This window comes from Sturnus vulgaris, chromosome 28, assembly GCF_052056855.1.
Source record: "Sturnus vulgaris isolate bStuVul1 chromosome 28, bStuVul1.hap1, whole genome shotgun sequence".
NCBI lineage: Eukaryota > Metazoa > Chordata > Aves > Passeriformes > Sturnidae > Sturnus > Sturnus vulgaris.
In genome coordinates, this window is record NC_142270.1 from 307,871 (window position 1) to 324,356 (window position 16,486).

Below are 16,486 nucleotides of genomic sequence, written 5' to 3' on the forward strand. Positions count from 1 at the left end.
GAAGGCCAAAGCCTTCATCCCTGCTGGGGTGCCCAGGACAGGTCTGTCTGAAATGCCACCCCAGGACGCCGCAGAAAGGGAGGGAACAGGGCTCCAACTGCCAAAGATGACTTTATCCCCCTGGCCAATGCAGCCAGGGCATGGGAACAACTGGAGCACTGTACGGTACAGCCTAAGCCCAACTTTTCCCTTCCTGAGGAGGAAGAGAAGGCAGTGAGGGCTGCTGGGCCCTGGCAGGTGCTGAGCCCCACAGCCTGGCTGGTGGGAGCAGGGGAGGGGCTCTGAGGTGCAGCGCAGGCTGGTGAACTCCCCGTCTCCCCTAGCACCAGGACACAGCTCTGGGCTCACCAGCGTGGGGAGAAGCTGCCCAGGGAGGCAGTGAGCACCCCCCACCCAAGAAACCTTTTTCCCTTTCCCCACCCCCCCCCCCCCCCCAGCTTACCCTTAGGACACAAATACATAAAAGCCTCCCAGCCCCTGGGATGGCAGCAGGGGGCTCTGCCTGCCCCCTCAGCCCCTGGACAGCAGTGGGGGGCTCCTCCAGGCTCCCCGGGGGGTGTGAAGGCAGGGGAGCGCATGGCTGGATGCCCTCTGGTCCAAGCTATCCCAGAACAGTGAGAGTGGAGGGTGTCTTCAGTGTGGACCTCCCTCCATGGGTGCCAGTCCGGTGCCAGTATTGGTGTTCCCTCAAAGTGAACAACAGTCACATCAGCCCAGGGGGCTGAGGATCCCTGGCCCAGCCCCAGGAAAACCCCTGAGGGTGGCTGTGGAGGGGGCAGAGGGCTGGTGGTCCGGAGGTGGAGACGCCGGGCTCCACATCACATGATTTCACAGCAGGAATTCTGCTTTCGGGCCTAAGAAGAGAAGGAAAACCATCTGTAAAGCCCCCCAAAGGTTTGGGGGTCTCAGGGCCACCCACCTGAGGCCCCACACAGCCTCTCTCCTGCCAGAGTAGGCTAGCATAGCATAAAGGTTGATGACCCAGAGGCTCCTTTCCTTTTGGCCAGAGCTGGTGCCAGGAGCTGAGATGGGCATCACCCCTCACCCCAGGACAGGGTGCAGGACACCCCCAGCGAGGGGCTGGGGGGCTCTGCAGCTGGAAATGGGGTGCCAGGCTCTCTCCAGGCCCAAAGCCTGCAGCAACAGGGGTGATCCCTTGCCTGGCACCCAGAGCTGTGCCCCAGGGTTCATCCATCGGGGATGATCCCCCAAGGATGACACTCCACCCATTCCCACCTCCCTCAGGAAGAGGGTGGTCCCTCCATACCCACCGTTTTGTAGAAGGCTTTGGATTGTGCCCCCAACACCTCCGATTTGGAGACCAGGTCGTCCAGCTTCTCCCCACGCTCCAGCAGTGATTCCATAGTGTTGTGCTGCCAGGGAAATGTGGACTGAGCCCCAGCACCCCCCCCCCCACACCACTCTCATCCCACCATCTCTCATCCCACCTTCCTACAGCCCCCACAGCTCTGCAGCTCCAAGGGAGATGGGACCTTGGCTGGGGGCAGGAGCAGCAGAGTTCCCACAGGGTCAGTAGACAGAGGAGGCTGGCATTTGGAGGAGGGCTAAGAGCTCTGGTGCTTGTGTCCAGCCAGCTGGGAAAAGCCCAAGGAGGAAAAAGGGCAAGGGAAAAAGGGAAAGAGAAAAGGAAGCTCCCACACCAGGGAGGTCTCCGGGGAATGGCCTGGGGTGACTCTACCCTACCTCACAGCATGCCCCCAGGGCCCCCACTGGCTTGTGCAGACAGGAGCATCCCTGCAGCCTCACCAGGATGATTTTGGTCTCGTCCAGTTCTGCCTGCACTCGGGTCATCGGGTCAGCATCCCGGGGGTTCTGGGGAGAAACCACATGGCACTGGCACCACCACAGGGACACAAGGGTCCCCTGGCTCTGGGGTCCCAGCATGTGCCAGTGCTGCCCATATCCCCTGCCATTTTCAGGGCCGCAGGAACCCTCTGTCCTGGTGCCCTGCAGGGTCCCAGAGGTCTGTACCTGGTATTTGCTGAGGTATCCATCCAAGGCAGAGTAGCTGATGGTGGCAGGTGACCCTGAGGGCCAGTCCATCTTGCTGACCTGCCTGGAGAACTCATCCAGCACCTGCCAGGTGAGGAAGCAGCAGTTATCCCCTGGAGCCACTGCTGTGGGGCCACAGTGGCTGAAGGGGTTTTGCTCATCAAAACAGAAGATCTGGAGATTTTTGGGAAGGGACCTTACAGCTCATCCACAACCCTGCCATGGGCAGGGACACCTTCCACTACACCAGGCTGCTCCAAGTCCTGCCCAAACTGGCCTTGACTTCCAGAGATGGGGCAGCCATAGCTTTCTTGGGAAACCTGTGTCAATCCCTACCACCCTACAGGGAAGGACTTCTTCCCAATATCTCATCTAACCCTGCCCTCTGGCAGTGGGAAGACATTCCTCATTGTCCTGTCACTCCAGGCCCTTGTCCCAAGCCCCTCTCCAGCTCTCTTGGAGCCCCTTTAGGTACTGGAAGAGGGTCTGGGGTATCCCTGGAGCCTTTTCTTCTCTAGGCTGGACAACCCAGGTCTCCCATCTTGTCTCCCTGGCAGTTGCTGGCAAACTGCCAGTGGAGAAGGACCTGGAGGTGCTGGTGGCAGTGGCTGGACATGAGACCAGGTATACCTAGTTGGCCCCTGGCCTGTACCTGCCATAGTGTGGCCACATGTCCAGGGCAGTGCCATCCTCTGTGCTGACACCGCTGAGGCCCCTTGAGTGCTGTGTCCAGCTCTAGGCCCCTCATGGCAAGAAGGACACTGAGGGGCTGGAGCATGTCCAGATACAGGAACGGAGCTGGGGAAGAGGTTGGAGCCCCAGGAGTGGCTGAGGGAGCTGGGAAAGGGGCTCAGCCTGGACAAAAAGGGGATCGGGGGGACCTTCTGGCTCTACACAACTCCCTGATAGGAGGGGGCAGCCACGGGAGGTCGGGCTCTGCTCTCAGGGAACAGGGACAGGAGGAGGGGGAACGGCCTCAGGCTGGGCCAGAGGAGGTTCAGGTTGGGTACTGGGAAAATTCCATAATGGAAAAGGTTGTCCAGGCTGCCCAGGGCAGTGGTGGAATCCCTGGAACATGTGAACATGGCACTTGGGGACATGGTTATAGGTGGCATTGACCATGTTGGGGGAATGGTTGGACTCGATGCTCTTGGAGGGCTTTTCCAACCCAAACAATTCCACGATTCTATGAGAGGTGCTCCTGCCCTCTGACCACCCTCCTCCTCTGCCTCCACCCCTTTTGAATGAGCTGAGGACAGAGACATAAATAGTCTTGGCAAACAAGGACCAGAGCAATGCCCAGGCTGAGGTGGTCAGTCCTGACTGTCCAAAAAGCCTGCGTGTGCTAGGGCAGGGAGACTGGAGGAGCCTTCTGGAGCAGCTCCCAGCACACACCCTCACCTTGTCCAGCAAGGTGAAACAAACTCGCTGTGGATATTCATTGTCTGCGATCACTACTCCGGCAAGCCCATCGCTCCGGACATACACATGGCACAGGTACTCTGAGAAGGAAATTGCTGTCAGAAAGGCAGCAAAGGTCTCCAGCCAGCCCCCCAGTTCCCCCCTCCCCCAAACCCCCCTGGAAGGCATCATCAGCACCTGCATTTTTCATTAGTTCATTAGGTAAGTAGGAAGGACTTAAAATTTGGGGCTCAGCCTCAAATTGTGCTGTGGCAGGGGCCCATAGCCATGCCACACAGTGTGGGACACGAAACTGACATCCCAAGGTAGCCAGAGGTAAATAAGAACCAGTGGGGGAAGAGCTCAGCCTGATTTTAACTAATTTTAATTAATAACAAGGCTGGGGTGTCATTAAAGAGGATCCAGCAGCCAATCCAGGCTGCGTCTCACATGTTCTGGGGCTTGGGAGACGTGAAGCAGAACAGGGAGGCTGATATGAGGTGAGAATTTGGGATATGGAGCCTGGACTTGCATGGCAAAGCTGGCACAGCCACTCAGCAGTGGGGTGGTCTGGAAGTTGAGGGGCTGCAAGCCAACAGCTCCAGGGGTCCCAAGGGACAGTGCAGACACTGGAGCAGGTCCCTGCAGAACCTCTGCTACCCCAGGCCAGGCTCACACCCGGCTCAGCAGCTCCCACCCAGGCCCAGGGTTTGGTGACTTTTCCCAGGAGTGGGGCTGGGGGAAGCTCTCACCTTGCTCCTTGACCGAGGCCCTGCTGCCCAGCGCCGAGCGCTCCGCGATCAGCTGGCTTGTGAACGTCATGAACTCCTGCACACTGCGAGGACACAGCGCCAGGCTGGGGGCAGTGCTGGGGACAATAGCTGTCCCACAGCTCCCCAGGGCAACAAACCCTTCCCCTCCACCCCCCATGTCGGGGCAACGGGGCTGCAACTGATGGTGAGTTTTCCTTGGGGAGCAAGCTGGACCCTGAACCTGAGGAGTGGCAACCCTCAAACAGACACCTCCAGCCACCGCCCAGACCAAGGGGAGCATCCAGAGCCCTCAAGCTGCAGTGACAGACTTGTGTCCTTGAGCTGAACTTCCTTCCTGGGGATTTAGAAGAAAGCAAAAATGCCATTGAAACTGGCTCTGCCTGGCCAACATCTGGACCAGCTCCATCTTGGAATCATGGAATGATTTGGATTGGAAGACCATCCTGTTCCACCCCCTGCTGACATCTTCCACTAGAATAACAGAATCATAAAACATGCTGAATCAGAAGGGACCCATCAAGATCATGGCGTCCAACCCCTGGCTCTGTACAGAACACCCCAACCATCCCACTCTGTCCCTGAGAGCACTGTCCAAACACTTCTTGAACTGAGGCTTCATGCTGTGACCACTACCCTGGAGAGCCTGCTCAGTGCCTAAACACCCTTTGAGGGAAAAAAACATTTTTCTGATATCCAGCCCAACCTTCCCCTGACACAGCTCCAGCCAATTCCTCAGGTCCTGTCACTGGTCACAGAGAGCAGAGACAGGAGCTGCTTCTCTGCTGCCCCTTGGGAGAATGTCGAGGAGCACAGTGAGGTCTCCCCTCAGTCCCCTCTGGCAAGATACACCAAATGCCTTCAGATATTCCTCGTATGGGGCCTCCAGACCCTTTCCCATCCTTGTGGCCTCCTTTGGATGCTCTCCAACGCCTTAATGTCTTTTTTTGATATTGTCGTGCCCAAAACTGCCCCAGGACTTGAGGTGAGTCCCCTCTAAGTGCAGGGCAGAGCAGGACAATCCCTCCCTGGCCAATGCCAGGACAGGGATGTCATCTCAGATGCCAGGGCACTGCTGACTCAAGTCCCAGAGCCTGAGGCAGCTCTGTAGGTAGGGTCTTACCTGAGTGAGTCACAGTGGCACAACTCCCCCTGCCCACGCTGGGGATGAGCTCAGGACAGGGACACCCTCCCAATCCCAGGGGGATGTTTGACGCCCCAGGCACCCAGCCACCACTGTGAGTCAAAGTTAAAGAATATCCCTAAGCCAGACTTGCTCTAAGTTTGGAAAACATTCCTGAGCCCAGGCTCAGGCCCGTCCAACAGGCTCCTCAGTGATCCCTTGTCAACCCACAGCAAAGGAAAAGAGGCCAAAAATAATGAGCAGAAGTAAAATAAACCTGTTTCCAAAACACCACATCCTGGGCATGCTGGGATTAGCCAGTGTGAGGTAACACATTCCCCAGTTCTGCTGGAAAATCCCAGGAAGGAATATTTATCAGGGATCAGGTTAGAGTTTGCCAAACACCAAGGAGTGAGACACGTCCTGCTTGGGATGTGACGTGGTACCAAGGAAATGTCACTGCACATAGACACTGGCATGGCAAAGACCAAGGTTTTCTGACGGCCTCCCATTGTTGGAAGCAATTCCAGAGGGGAAATTGCCTCTCACAGTTTACATCCCTTGGAGGGGTATGCATTCTTCCCAGCCTGGACACCAGTTCCAGGAGTCTCTGAACTGTTGGGGTTTCAGGCACTGCAGAGAAAAGTCCAGCCCAAGGATTCCTGAACATTTTGCCTATTTCTACTTCAGAAGAGAGGGAGCAGGGACACCTTCCTCTAAGTTGAGGGATCTGATGTCAGCCACAGCCCCCACCATGACCCCAGGGTTTCATGCATATGATGCAAAGAACATTTAAGGTCATTGAATCCAGCCATGTGTCAGTTAGATCCCAATGTCTTTTTTTATATTGTTGTGCCCAAAACTGTCCCAGGACTCGAGGTGAGGCCCCCCTCAGTGCAGGGCAGAGAAGGACAATCCCTCCCTGTTCTTCAAGAACAGCTCTTCCACTGGGAATATTGCTTTTATTCCCCAGTATTCCAGAAGGAACTGTCCACTCAAAACTTCCCTCTGCCTTCCTGACCCTGCAAAATTCCTTGGCAGATGTTCAGAAGACATGAAGCACTGGCACAGCCCAGCCCTGTGCTCCTGCCCAGCAGGTTCCACAGCTCCCCGGAGGCACAGCCCTAGTTATCCCAACTCCAAACCCTTCAACCTAACTCCCTGGGAACTTCAAACTTCAGTTAAACACACCTTAAACATCACACCTGGGCCAAGCTCTTGCAGGCCCTCTGAGCATCACCTCTGAATAAGCTTGGGACAAGCATCAAATCCTGGGAACAGCTGCAAGGCTGACATGCACACACCACCCCCCCTCTCCAAACTTCACCGCTCTTCCCGAAATCCCAGACTTTTCTTTAAGCAGAGACACAGCCTGCTGTAGGGGAAGCCCACAGCACAACCACATAGGCAATTTTCTTAGGATTTGGGAAAACAAGAGCTGCAGCTACAGAGTGTTTTGGGATTGGAGCTGACGTCACATGCTGGCACTGCTCCACGTCCCACTCACACATTTGGCTAAGAAACGGCTTTTTAAGACAGTCTTACTTCAGTCTTTCCCCTTCACCCCTGGAATTACAGAACCAAATGTGCCTGAGGCTCCATAAAACCTTGGCATGGAAAATTTGGGTCCCAGAGGAATTTCCTAACTCCTTTACCATTTGAAGTAGGCACTGGGAACAACCTATTCCATAGGATGTTCCTGCTTTGTTTTACAGCTTCAGGAGGTTCTCAGGAGCTGCCAGAAAACCTACCAAAAGCTTCTGCTTACCCTCCCCAAGGTCCTGCCTAAGCCACATGCCAGCCTAGGGCAAACAGAAGCAATTTCCCCCAGAGGTTCCAGCCGCCCAGCACCCACCTGGATCTCTGAAAGAAGTTGAACGTGGACACATCATAGGCAGCTTTGAGCAAATGCACTTTGGGGTCGCCTTTGTAAAGGACACTTAGGCTGTAGAGCCTCATCGTGGCAGCTCCGTGGGCCTAGGGGAAAGGAAGGGTTGGGGCTGAGGCCGTGCAGGGGCAAGAACATCCTCGGACCTTCCTGTGCCACCCCTGTGCCTGGGGCTCCCCCCCAAACCTTCCTCACGTCATTTAAATGTCATCTCAGTCAGCCAGAACCCCCTTCCCCCTGGGAGCCGTGCCTGATTCCTCATCCCGATCCCCGCCCAGCCTAACGAACCCCTGCCCTTACCTGCCCCAGCTGGCCCGGTGTAACATAGCACCCAGCCCCTCCATGCAGTGTAACGCGGCCACTCCTCAGTACAACCCACTACAACCCAGGTCCCAGTAAGTCCAGCTGGCCCAGCCCCGCCTTCTCCTGTACAGCCCAGTTCCCCGCAATAACTCGGCACGACCCAGAGCCCCCGGTGCAGTCCCCGGCCCGGCCCGGCCCGGCCCGCCCCGGTACCGACGCTGCGGTCGCGACTCAGCGCAGGCGACGGCCGAGGGGCGATGGCACGACCCGGAAGTGGAACACGGCGGCCGGAAGTGCCTGTGCTGCCACGGTACTCTTCCGGCAATACGCATGCGCCAATCCCGCTCCGCCCCTCAGCCTTCTGACCAATCACCGCCAGCTCCCTCTCTCTCCTGTGTCAGCCGGGCGACCAATCACCGCCTCCCCGGCGTCGTGGGGCTGTGTTCGTTCCTCTTGGCGGCCAGCAGGGGGCGCTGTGCCCGAGCGGCGGGGCCGCGGGGGCGGGGCCTGTTCGACTCTCCCCCTGTGGGGCGCAGCTTCCACTGTGGAGCGGGGGCCCCTGTGTGGGGTGGGACTCCACTGTGTGGGGCGGGACCGCTCTGTGGGGCGAGGACTCTTCTGTAGGGCAGGACACCTCTGTGGGGCGAGGGTCCCTCTGTGAGGTGGGGGTTCTTCTGTGTGGGGCGGGACCCCTGTGTGGGAAAGGGGTCCCGCTGTGGGGCGAGATTCCCCTGTGTGGCTGGGGTCCCTGTGTGGGGTGGGACCCCTGTATGAGAGCCTCTCCCTATTAGTGTGGTGACCCTCTATGAGAAGAGGCCCCACGGGAGGAACAGGGGGAACAGCCTCCCCCGGATGCTGGGGAACAGCCTCCCCCGGATGCTGGGGGACACCTGAGGAGTGGGGACTCTCCCATGGGGCGGTTCTGTCCCATGGTGGAGGTATACTGCCGAGGGCTGGGTGAACCTCCTAAGGGTTTCGGACCACTCAGAGGTGTGAGGACCCCTCTATGGGTGAGCACCAGCATAGGGGCAGGGCTGCTCCTGTGCTCGCAGTATCCCCTGTGCAGGGGCAGATGACGGACGGCGGGGTGACCCTGCATCCCCGAGGCTCTGTTCTGCCCTCCCCAGAGACCACGCAGTCCCACAGGGAATTGTCACCCCTGACACCCATCCGGGCTTCCCGGGGACCCTCCTCAGCTCTGTGTCTGAGGAGATGCTGCCACAGACCAACACCAGGAGGTTTTGGAGTGCACCCATCCTTTCTCATCCTGGGGTCTCGGAGCACTTCCCAGTCGCCCTTGCCCCTCCGCGGGTGTCTGTAGGCCATGCTGTGTCCGCGGTCTCCATGGGAGCATGCCGGTTGCCAAGCCGGCGGGTGGAGTGCTTGCCACCACCATCGAGCCGTTGGTATGACAACGGGGACACGGGTGACCCGGGGCGTGGTGCTTCGCGTGACGGGGCCAGCGGCCCCTGCGGGGAGGGTCCTGGCCAAGCCTCGCCAACACACCAGGGGGTCCCTACGGGGTGCCAGAACTCGCTGCGCTGGGCTAGGACCCCCGCGCCAACACCAGCCCGGGAATTTATTGACACATTAAGGAAGCAAGCAATAGAACGTGAGCGGAACCCCTCCGGAGCAGAGGATGTGGGGAGACAGGGCTGATCCCACCAGGGCCCCGGGCCCCGCTTCCTGCCCTTCTGCTTGAGGCCTGGGGGCATCGAGACTCCCTCAGTGAGTGCTGGACTGGAGCATCAGATGAGATAACGCAGCGAAAGTGGAGCATCCTCGTGTGGAGCAAGGGACGGAGCAAGGGACGGAGCAGTCCAGAGCCTGCCGGACACCCTCCAGGACAGGGCAGAAAGCTCCCCTAGGCCAGGCACCACGGTGGGGACACAGGGGCTGAGGGGGGCACGGCTTGGCCCGTAGCCCACCCCACCACCTGCCCCCATGCTGGATCACCGAGCCAGGATGGAAAGCAGCAGGAAGGAGAAGGTGAGGCTGCTGCCAGGGCAATGCTGGGGGGGCGGGGGGGACAGGAGGTGCCCAGTGGGTATGGGGAAGAGTGCGGATCCTCACCGGGGTTCCAGCCCTTCCTGGAGCAAGAGGCCAGATGCTCCCAGCATCTCTCAAGGTTCCAGCAGAGATGTCCAGGAGGCTGACTGGTGGGAAGGACATCAGCTTCCAGGCAGCTTGGGGGAACATGGCCCAGGGAGGTCCCTATCCCTGAGGTCACCCCCCAGCACAGCACAGGCCCTACAGCACTGAGGGCTCATGATGGAACTGGGAGCATTTGCAGGACATTCTGCTGGGCTGGGATACTCCCACCATCCCACCATCACCCTGGGCATCTTGTAGCCATGCAGCTGCATGCTCAAGATGAGATGGGGCCTGTCACCTCCTTCAGCTGGCTGTCATCATTGTCACTGAGGCACCCAATAGGATGGCACACGGCTCATCCCCAGTCAAAAAACAGTTGTTTGTGGGAAGCATCCTCTCCCAGATGGATTGAGCTCATGGGGTCATGGGTGAGGACAGTGGAGGCATTCCCTGCTGCCAACTGGGACACTGAGGGGACACCAAGGGGACACTGAGGTGACTCATCACATGCTGAACCAGCAGAGATGGGTGTCACTGGCCACTGCAGCCAGCAGCCACATGGTTCCTAGCTCCATCTCTTTTGTGGGATGCATTGGAGCACACCATTTCCATGGGAAGCTGAAAACCATGTGGGAAGACCCAAATTTTGCCAGGGAAGGCCAAACCCATTGTTTTGAAGGCGAGTGAAGAGATGAGTAGGGACATGTGGTGCTGAGATGGAAAAAACATTGGCGAAATAAAATTCGGAATCCTGGGTGCCAGCCTTGGGACGGGGACCCTCTGGCCATGGCAGATCTGGGGTTCCCATGCCAAGCACCACCATGGGATGGATTAGCACTAAATACCTTCAGCCAGCAACCCAGGAGAGGTGATCGAATCCAGCTCCATGCTTTTACTGCAGGATTTTTCCAGTCATTCTGGACCAAACATCCTCTGGATCAGGGCAAACCTCACCACAATGCTGCTGTGGGTGTCTAGCCCCATTCCAGGGCTGCAGCCATGGCATTAGGGGCCAGGTGATGTGCCAAGATGGAGGGCAGCTGAACTGAGCCATGACAATGGGTGCCTCCAGTGTTGGGTACTCCAAACCACACCCCAAATGCTTTCCTGAGCCCCCCACCCCAAAACCTGTCAGGAAACAGCAGCAGCCTCGAGGCAAACATCTGTGTGCCGGCAAGAGCATTGGAGCCTACCCGGAGCCAAGTGACTAATGAGCCCTAATGCTGCCGACTGCAGCTGGCAGAGGAGTGCCGGCTCCAGCTCCATCTGAGAGCCGAGGCACCTGCCCCCAGCCCTGCCGGCTAATGGAGGCTGCGCCAAACCTGGGGTTGCTACGGAAAGGATAAACACGGATCCTGCTTGCCAGGTGCTTCCCTGAAGTGGGCCCTGCGGCTCTCCCTGGCAGCGAGACAAGGCAGCAATCCCCAAGAATATTCCTCCCTGCCTGCCCTCTGCCCTATATTAGCCCCACATCTGATGGGCAAAAAATGGTACTCATGATTCCCAGTGGGATACAGGGAGAGGGATGCTCCCAGGGGAAACAAGAAAGATACACCAGCATCTTCATCATAAAAGAATCTCATATCCTTGGTGGGAGATCCTGTGCTCCTCAATGGCATGGCCAGAAGTATTTCTTGTTGGGAATGACCCTGGGATTTGTAAGGATGGGGTGTCCCAGGTCACTGCTGGAACGGTGCCAGCTTCTACACAACCATCCAAAAAATTCAGCTGGGTGACAGGGATGTCAGAACCCTAGTGCCAACCCCGGTCCCCAGGGACCCCAGAGCTGACTGTGGCATCCTACAGGCAGCACCAGGAGGGGACTTAGTGCCTTATGAGGGTCCTATGGATTCCCTGGTTCAGCGGGAGGGGAATAGCAGAGCAATAGGATAAGTCATTTCAGGTTGTCCATGTTCCGATGGGGAAAACCAGGGCTGGGGGAAAGGAAAGTTGGTTATTTCTTGCAGTTCAGGCCCCTTGCATCCCATATCCCTGGTCCCTGGCTGATGCTGTATTGTGTGTAGGTGGAGCAGATCCTGTCGGAGTTCCGTCTGAAGGAGGAGGACCTGAAGAAGGTGATGTACCGGATGCAGAAGGAGATGGACCGAGGGCTCAAGCTGGAGACACATGAGGAAGCCTCTGTCAAAATGCTGCCCACCTATGTCCGCTCCACCCCCGAGGGCTCTGGTACAGTGTCACTTCCAGTCCCTTCTGTGTCACTCCTTTCTCGGACCCCATCAAGCTCCGTGTGAAAGGCTGAGCCTACCAAGATTCCGTCACCTTCTCCCCCTCTCCCTGGCTTTGCAGAGGTGGGAGATTTCCTGTCACTGGACCTGGGTGGCACCAATTTCCGTGTGATGCTGGTGAAGGTGGGCGAGGGAGAGGAGGGGCAGTGGAAGGTGAAGACAAAGCACCAGATGTATTCCATTCCGGAGGATGCCATGACTGGGACAGCTGAGATGGTCAGTGGAGCACACGGGGCATCCCATCCCATCCCCATCTTTTTGTTGTGTGTGTTTGAATGGGAACACTGGAGGGAACACCCCCATCCGTCCAGCCAGCAGAAGCTGGGGGTTGGCCAGGCCTGGGGAACCCATGGTGGGGGACAGCGTCTGTCCAAGGGCAGTGGGAGGGTGAGGACATCTCTTGGGAAAGGCTGGACCTCCTGTCTTCCAGCTCTTTGACTACATCTCCGAGTGCATCTCTGATTTCCTGGACAAGCACCAGATGAAGCACAAAAAGCTGCCCCTGGGCTTCACCTTCTCCTTCCCTGTGCGGCATGAGGACATCGACAAGGTGAGGGGGTGGCCTGACAGCATGAGGGCTTAGGGGTCCCCAAGCCTCACCTACACCCACAGCCCCATTTCGGTCTGACTCCCATTCCAGGGCATCCTCCTGAACTGGACCAAGGGCTTCAAAGCCTCCGGTGCAGAAGGGAACAACGTGGTGGGACTGCTGAGGGACGCAATCAAACGGCGAGGGGTGAGAGGATCAGACAGCTGTGCTGGTACCACCGCGCTGCGGAGACCCCAGCACCCCCGGCTGTCCCTGCCAAGGGCTCACTGAAGCCTGGCTGTGCCTGCAGCAGGGCCACTGGAGCCTGATGTGTCCCCAGGAAGGGACCACTGGAGCATAGTTGTCCCCACAATGGGGCTGCTGGAGCCAAGTGTGTCTCTGGACAGGACTGTTCCACGTGTGTGTGCACACGCGTGCATGACACATGCCCAGGTCCTCACCCTTGGGGATCGTCCACCCCAGGCCTGCCTGTTGTGGGACAGCCTGACCCCCGATGAGCCCACAATGGTCTCTGTCCCCAGGACTTTGAGATGGACGTGGTGGCGATGGTGAATGACACAGTGGCCACGATGATCTCCTGCTACTACGAAGATCACCGGTGCGAGGTTGGGATGATTGTGGGTAAGATGCCCCTTCTACAGGGACATGTGGCTGGGGACAGGGAACTGTCCCATGGCCCTGCTCCCCCGCTGCTTCCCCCATCCTTCTGGGGAGACACACCAAGGATGGGGGGTGGCAGTGGCACTTTGCTGAGGTGTCTGGTGATTGGGACACCCAATGGCATTGTCTGGCCCCAGCATGGTGGTTGAGGCACTTTGGGAGTAGAAAGGAGGTGGACATCATAACAGGGCTGGTCCCCACAGGACTGCCCTGCCCCCAGGTAGTTGGTGGCTCTGTCACCTCATTGTAGAGATAGGAACCTATGGAAGGCAGCTGGTGTCAGAGAGCCAGGTAGTGGGGATGAGTTTGATCCCTGCTGGCTCCATCCCCCCAATCCCCGCAGAGAGCAGCCCCCCACCTCCCCCAGCCCTTCACTATCTTTAGTGCCATCAGCCATGTGACAACGTGTCATCTAGGCTCTCTGTCCCCTCACCTGGGTAAATGCATGCTGGGATGTTTATCAGCTTCTTGGGGCTAGGCTGGCCTCAGCACAGTGCCCAGAGCCCCCAGGAACCTGACATGGGGACAAGTGGCCAGCCAGGGCTGTGGGGACACTGCAGGGCTGGGGAGCAGGAGAGATGTCCATCCCCATCACTGTAGGACAAGGTCGTGAAGCTCCAAGCACAGCCCTCAGCCATGATCTCAGCCATTGAATCCTTGTGTTCATGGAGCAGCAGGTGCAGCAGGTGTTCAGTCAGTTCTTTTACTCTGAAATGAGGTCTAGCATGGAATCATGACATTCTTTGAATTGGAAAACCTCTGAGATCATCGAGTCCAACTGTTCCTCCAGTACTGTCAAGACCACCACTAACCCATGTCCTCAAGTGCCACATCCACATGGCTGTTGAACCATCCCAGGGATGGGGTCTTCATTACCCTGGGCAGCTGTGCCAGGGCTGAACAGCCCTTTCCATGAAGGAATTTTCCCAATATCCAACAGAAACATCCCCTGGTGCAATTTGAGGCTGTTTCCCTTATATCCTTGGAGCAACCTGGTCTAGTCGAAGGTCTCTGCCCAGGGCAGGGTGGTAGAATAAGATGAATTTTAAGGTCCCCTAAAACCCAAACCATTCCATAATTCTATGATTTGATGATTCTATTGCATCCCAATGCCTGGTGGAGTAGGGACCTATTTGGGACCTATGTAGTAAGTTCCTAACCAGCTTTCATGAAATCACAGAATGGTTTGGGTTGGAAGGGACCTTAAGGATTATCCAGCCCTATGCCATGGGCAGGGACAGCTCCACTAGACCAGGCTGTCCAGCCTGGCTTGTAACACTTCCAGGGATGGAGCAGCCATAGCTTCTCTGGGAAACACGTGTTAGTCCCTACCATCCTCAGAGGGAAGGATTTCTTCCCAATATCCAATCTAAATCTCCCCTCTTTCAGTCTAAAATCTTTCCCCCACATCCTGGAGCCACCCTTGAAGTAGTTGTATACCATGGTGCCAGCCACCAGGTTGAGGAATGTCTCTCAGGCTCCATATGGGTCCCAACCCCTGCTCTAGCACAGCTGAACGCCTTCCTATTCTTCCCCACTGCTCCACAATACCATCCCAGTTTTATCCCAGTTGGGATGTGAGGGCTGTGGTGGTGGAGTGTCACTGCTGCCCCCCTGCCGCCCAGACCCATCCCCAGTTCCCGGCAGGGACAGGCTGCAATGCCTGCTACATGGAGGAGATGCACAACGTGGAGCTGGTGGAGGGCGACGAGGGGCGGATGTGCGTCAACACCGAGTGGGGGGCCTTTGGTGCCTCTGGGGAGCTGGACGAGTTCCTCCTGGAGTACGACCGCGTGGTGGACGAGACCTCACTTAACCCCGGTCAGCAACTGTAAGGAATAGGAGAGATCCAGTTCCCCCGGGCATCACTCCCATCCCCTGTGCCATGCTGGGCTCAGGTCCCCCAATACAGGCGTCCTTCGCCCTGGGCCTTGCCCATGCGTGGGAACACATCCAGCAAGGAGGGGGGGGAAGGAAAGATGGGATGTGGACCCTCAAATCCCAGCTCTGATGCCGCCCCTTTGCCTATGCCCCCCCCCAGGTACGAGAAGATCATTGGGGGGAAGTACATGGGGGAGATCGTGCGACTGGTGCTGCTGAAGCTGGTGGATGAGAACCTGCTCTTCAATGGGGAGGCCTCTGAGAAGCTCAAGACTCGTGGGACCTTTGAGACCCGCTTCATGTCCCAGATTGAGAGGTACGAGGCTGGGGGGTGGCACCCCCAAATCGGTCTGCCAGGCTGCATTGCACTGGTAGGTCTGTGCTCTCAGTCCACACTGGTCCAGGCATACTGAGGAGTCTGTGCTCTCGCTCTGCATTGGGTGTCCCACATGGGGATCTCCCTATTCCCTCATCTTATGCCAGTCTGCTTTGACTGCCTCTTTTTGGGGTCTTTTATCCTGTTACCTCACACCAGCCTACTCTGACTATCCATCTTGGAGTCTCTGCGTCCTGCCACCCAAACCATGGTGCCCCATGTCACGGGCCCATCACGATGAGACATCATGATCCCATCATTCCATTCCTGCCTGCTCAGTCCCATATTGGGGTCCCCATGTCCCATCACCCTACATTAGGGGGTCCCACTTCCAGGTTCCTCTGTCCCATCACCCCACACTAGCCCTCTACAGCAGTCCCATTTGGGGTCCTCCATCCCATCACCCCACACCAACCTGCTCTGACTGACCCAGTTGGGATTCCTCATTCTGTGACCCTATACAACTGTCCCATGTGAGGATCCCCCATCCCATCACTCTCCTATCCCAATCCAGCTGCCTCACCCAGGGTTCCCACCCTTCAGCCTTTGCTGCCCCCTTTTCTCCCCCCACCCCAGTGATTCTGATGACCGCAAGCAGATCTACAACATCTTGTCAGCCTTTGAGCTGCTGCCATCTCGGACGGACTGTGAGATTGTGCGCCGGGTGTGTGAGAGCGTGTCCACACGGGCTGCCCAGATGTGCTCAGCCGGGCTGGCCGGTGTCATCAACCGCATGCGGGAGAGCCGCAGCCAGGATACCCTCAAGATCACTGTTGGTGTTGACGGCTCTGTCTACAAGCTCCATCCCAGGTGGGATCCCCAGACCTGAATGACATCCCTACACTCTCCCTTCATCCCCCAAGCCTTGAGCCCATTTGTGACCCCGTGTTCCCACTCCCCAGCTTCAAGGACCATTTCCATGCCACGGTGCGGCAGCTGACGCCTGGCTGTGACATCACCTTCATCCAGTCAGAGGAAGGCAGCGGGCGCGGGGCCGCCCTCATCTCAGCCGTGGCCTGCAAGATGGCCTGCATGATGGGGCAGTGAGCTGGACTCAGAAGGGGGATGGCAGGGGCTAGTGGTCCTGCTCAGAGTGCTATGGGAACAGACACTGACGCAGGAAGGAGGCGGCTCTGGCCCCCCAATAAACGGGGTGTGTGTGGACTTCTCTGGGGCCGCTC

General features: G+C 57.7%; 2 protein-coding genes across 8 annotated transcripts; one reads left to right on the plus strand and one right to left on the minus strand.

Annotated features, from left to right (window-relative positions):
* Positions 1-92: 92 nt before the first annotated feature.
* On the minus strand, positions 93-7,813 carry YKT6 (YKT6 vesicular SNARE protein). 5 transcript variants are annotated; one of them, XM_014891410.2, is made up of 8 exons: positions 7,716-7,813; positions 7,163-7,284; positions 4,167-4,249; positions 3,415-3,515; positions 1,993-2,097; positions 1,768-1,833; positions 1,272-1,373; positions 93-854 (listed from the first exon to the last, which is right to left on the minus strand). In XM_014891410.2, exons 2-8 carry the CDS (start codon positions 7,264-7,266, stop codon positions 819-821), a joined length of 597 nt encoding a protein of 198 aa, XP_014746896.1. In that variant the 5' UTR covers positions 7,267-7,284; positions 7,716-7,813; the 3' UTR covers positions 93-818. The 5 variants fall into 5 exon arrangements, with proteins under 5 accessions (XP_014746896.1, XP_014746894.1, XP_088036170.1 ...); XM_014891408.2 differs by having other exon boundaries at positions 7,712-7,787; XM_088180044.1 differs by having other exon boundaries at positions 684-854; positions 1,768-1,854; positions 7,712-7,787.
* Positions 7,814-8,969: 1,156 nt separating this feature from the next.
* On the plus strand, positions 8,970-16,473 carry GCK (glucokinase). 3 transcript variants are annotated; one of them, XM_014891414.2, is made up of 10 exons: positions 8,970-9,487; positions 11,617-11,779; positions 11,900-12,054; positions 12,269-12,388; positions 12,479-12,574; positions 12,910-13,009; positions 14,696-14,879; positions 15,090-15,245; positions 15,882-16,115; positions 16,208-16,473. In XM_014891414.2, exons 1-10 carry the CDS (start codon positions 9,443-9,445, stop codon positions 16,350-16,352), a joined length of 1,398 nt encoding a protein of 465 aa, XP_014746900.1. In that variant the 5' UTR covers positions 8,970-9,442; the 3' UTR covers positions 16,353-16,473. The 3 variants fall into 3 exon arrangements, with proteins under 3 accessions (XP_014746900.1, XP_088036040.1, XP_088036041.1); XM_088179914.1 differs by lacking the exons at positions 8,970-9,487; positions 11,617-11,779; positions 11,900-12,054; ... (1 more) ...; positions 12,479-12,574; positions 14,696-14,879 and having other exon boundaries at positions 12,909-13,009; XM_088179915.1 differs by lacking the exons at positions 8,970-9,487; positions 11,617-11,779; positions 11,900-12,054; ... (1 more) ...; positions 12,479-12,574; positions 12,910-13,009 and having other exon boundaries at positions 14,736-14,869.
* Positions 16,474-16,486: the final 13 nt, after the last annotated feature.

Bases quoted from the DNA above. Each gene is read 5' to 3' on its own strand.
- GCK (XM_014891414.2), top strand. From the start codon at position 9,443: ATGCTGGATCACCGAGCCAGGATGGAAAGCAGCAGGAAGGAGAAG. The intron at 12,389-12,478 runs GTGAGGGGGTGG...CTCCCATTCCAG, and splicing joins GGCATGAGGACATCGACAAG to GGCATCCTCCTGAACTGGAC. The intron at 12,575-12,909 runs GTGAGAGGATCA...CTCTGTCCCCAG, and splicing joins ACGCAATCAAACGGCGAGGG to GACTTTGAGATGGACGTGGT.
- YKT6 (XM_088180044.1), bottom strand. From the start codon at position 7,266: ATGAGGCTCTACAGCCTAAGTGTCCTTTACAAAGGCGACCCCAAAGTG. The intron at 4,250-7,162 runs GTGGGTGCTGGG...GTGTCCTCGCAG, and splicing joins AACTTCTTTCAGAGATCCAG to TGTGCAGGAGTTCATGACGT. The intron at 1,855-1,992 runs GTACAGACCTCT...TGGTGGTGCCAG, and splicing joins GATACCTCAGCAAATACCAG to TGCCATGTGGTTTCTCCCCA.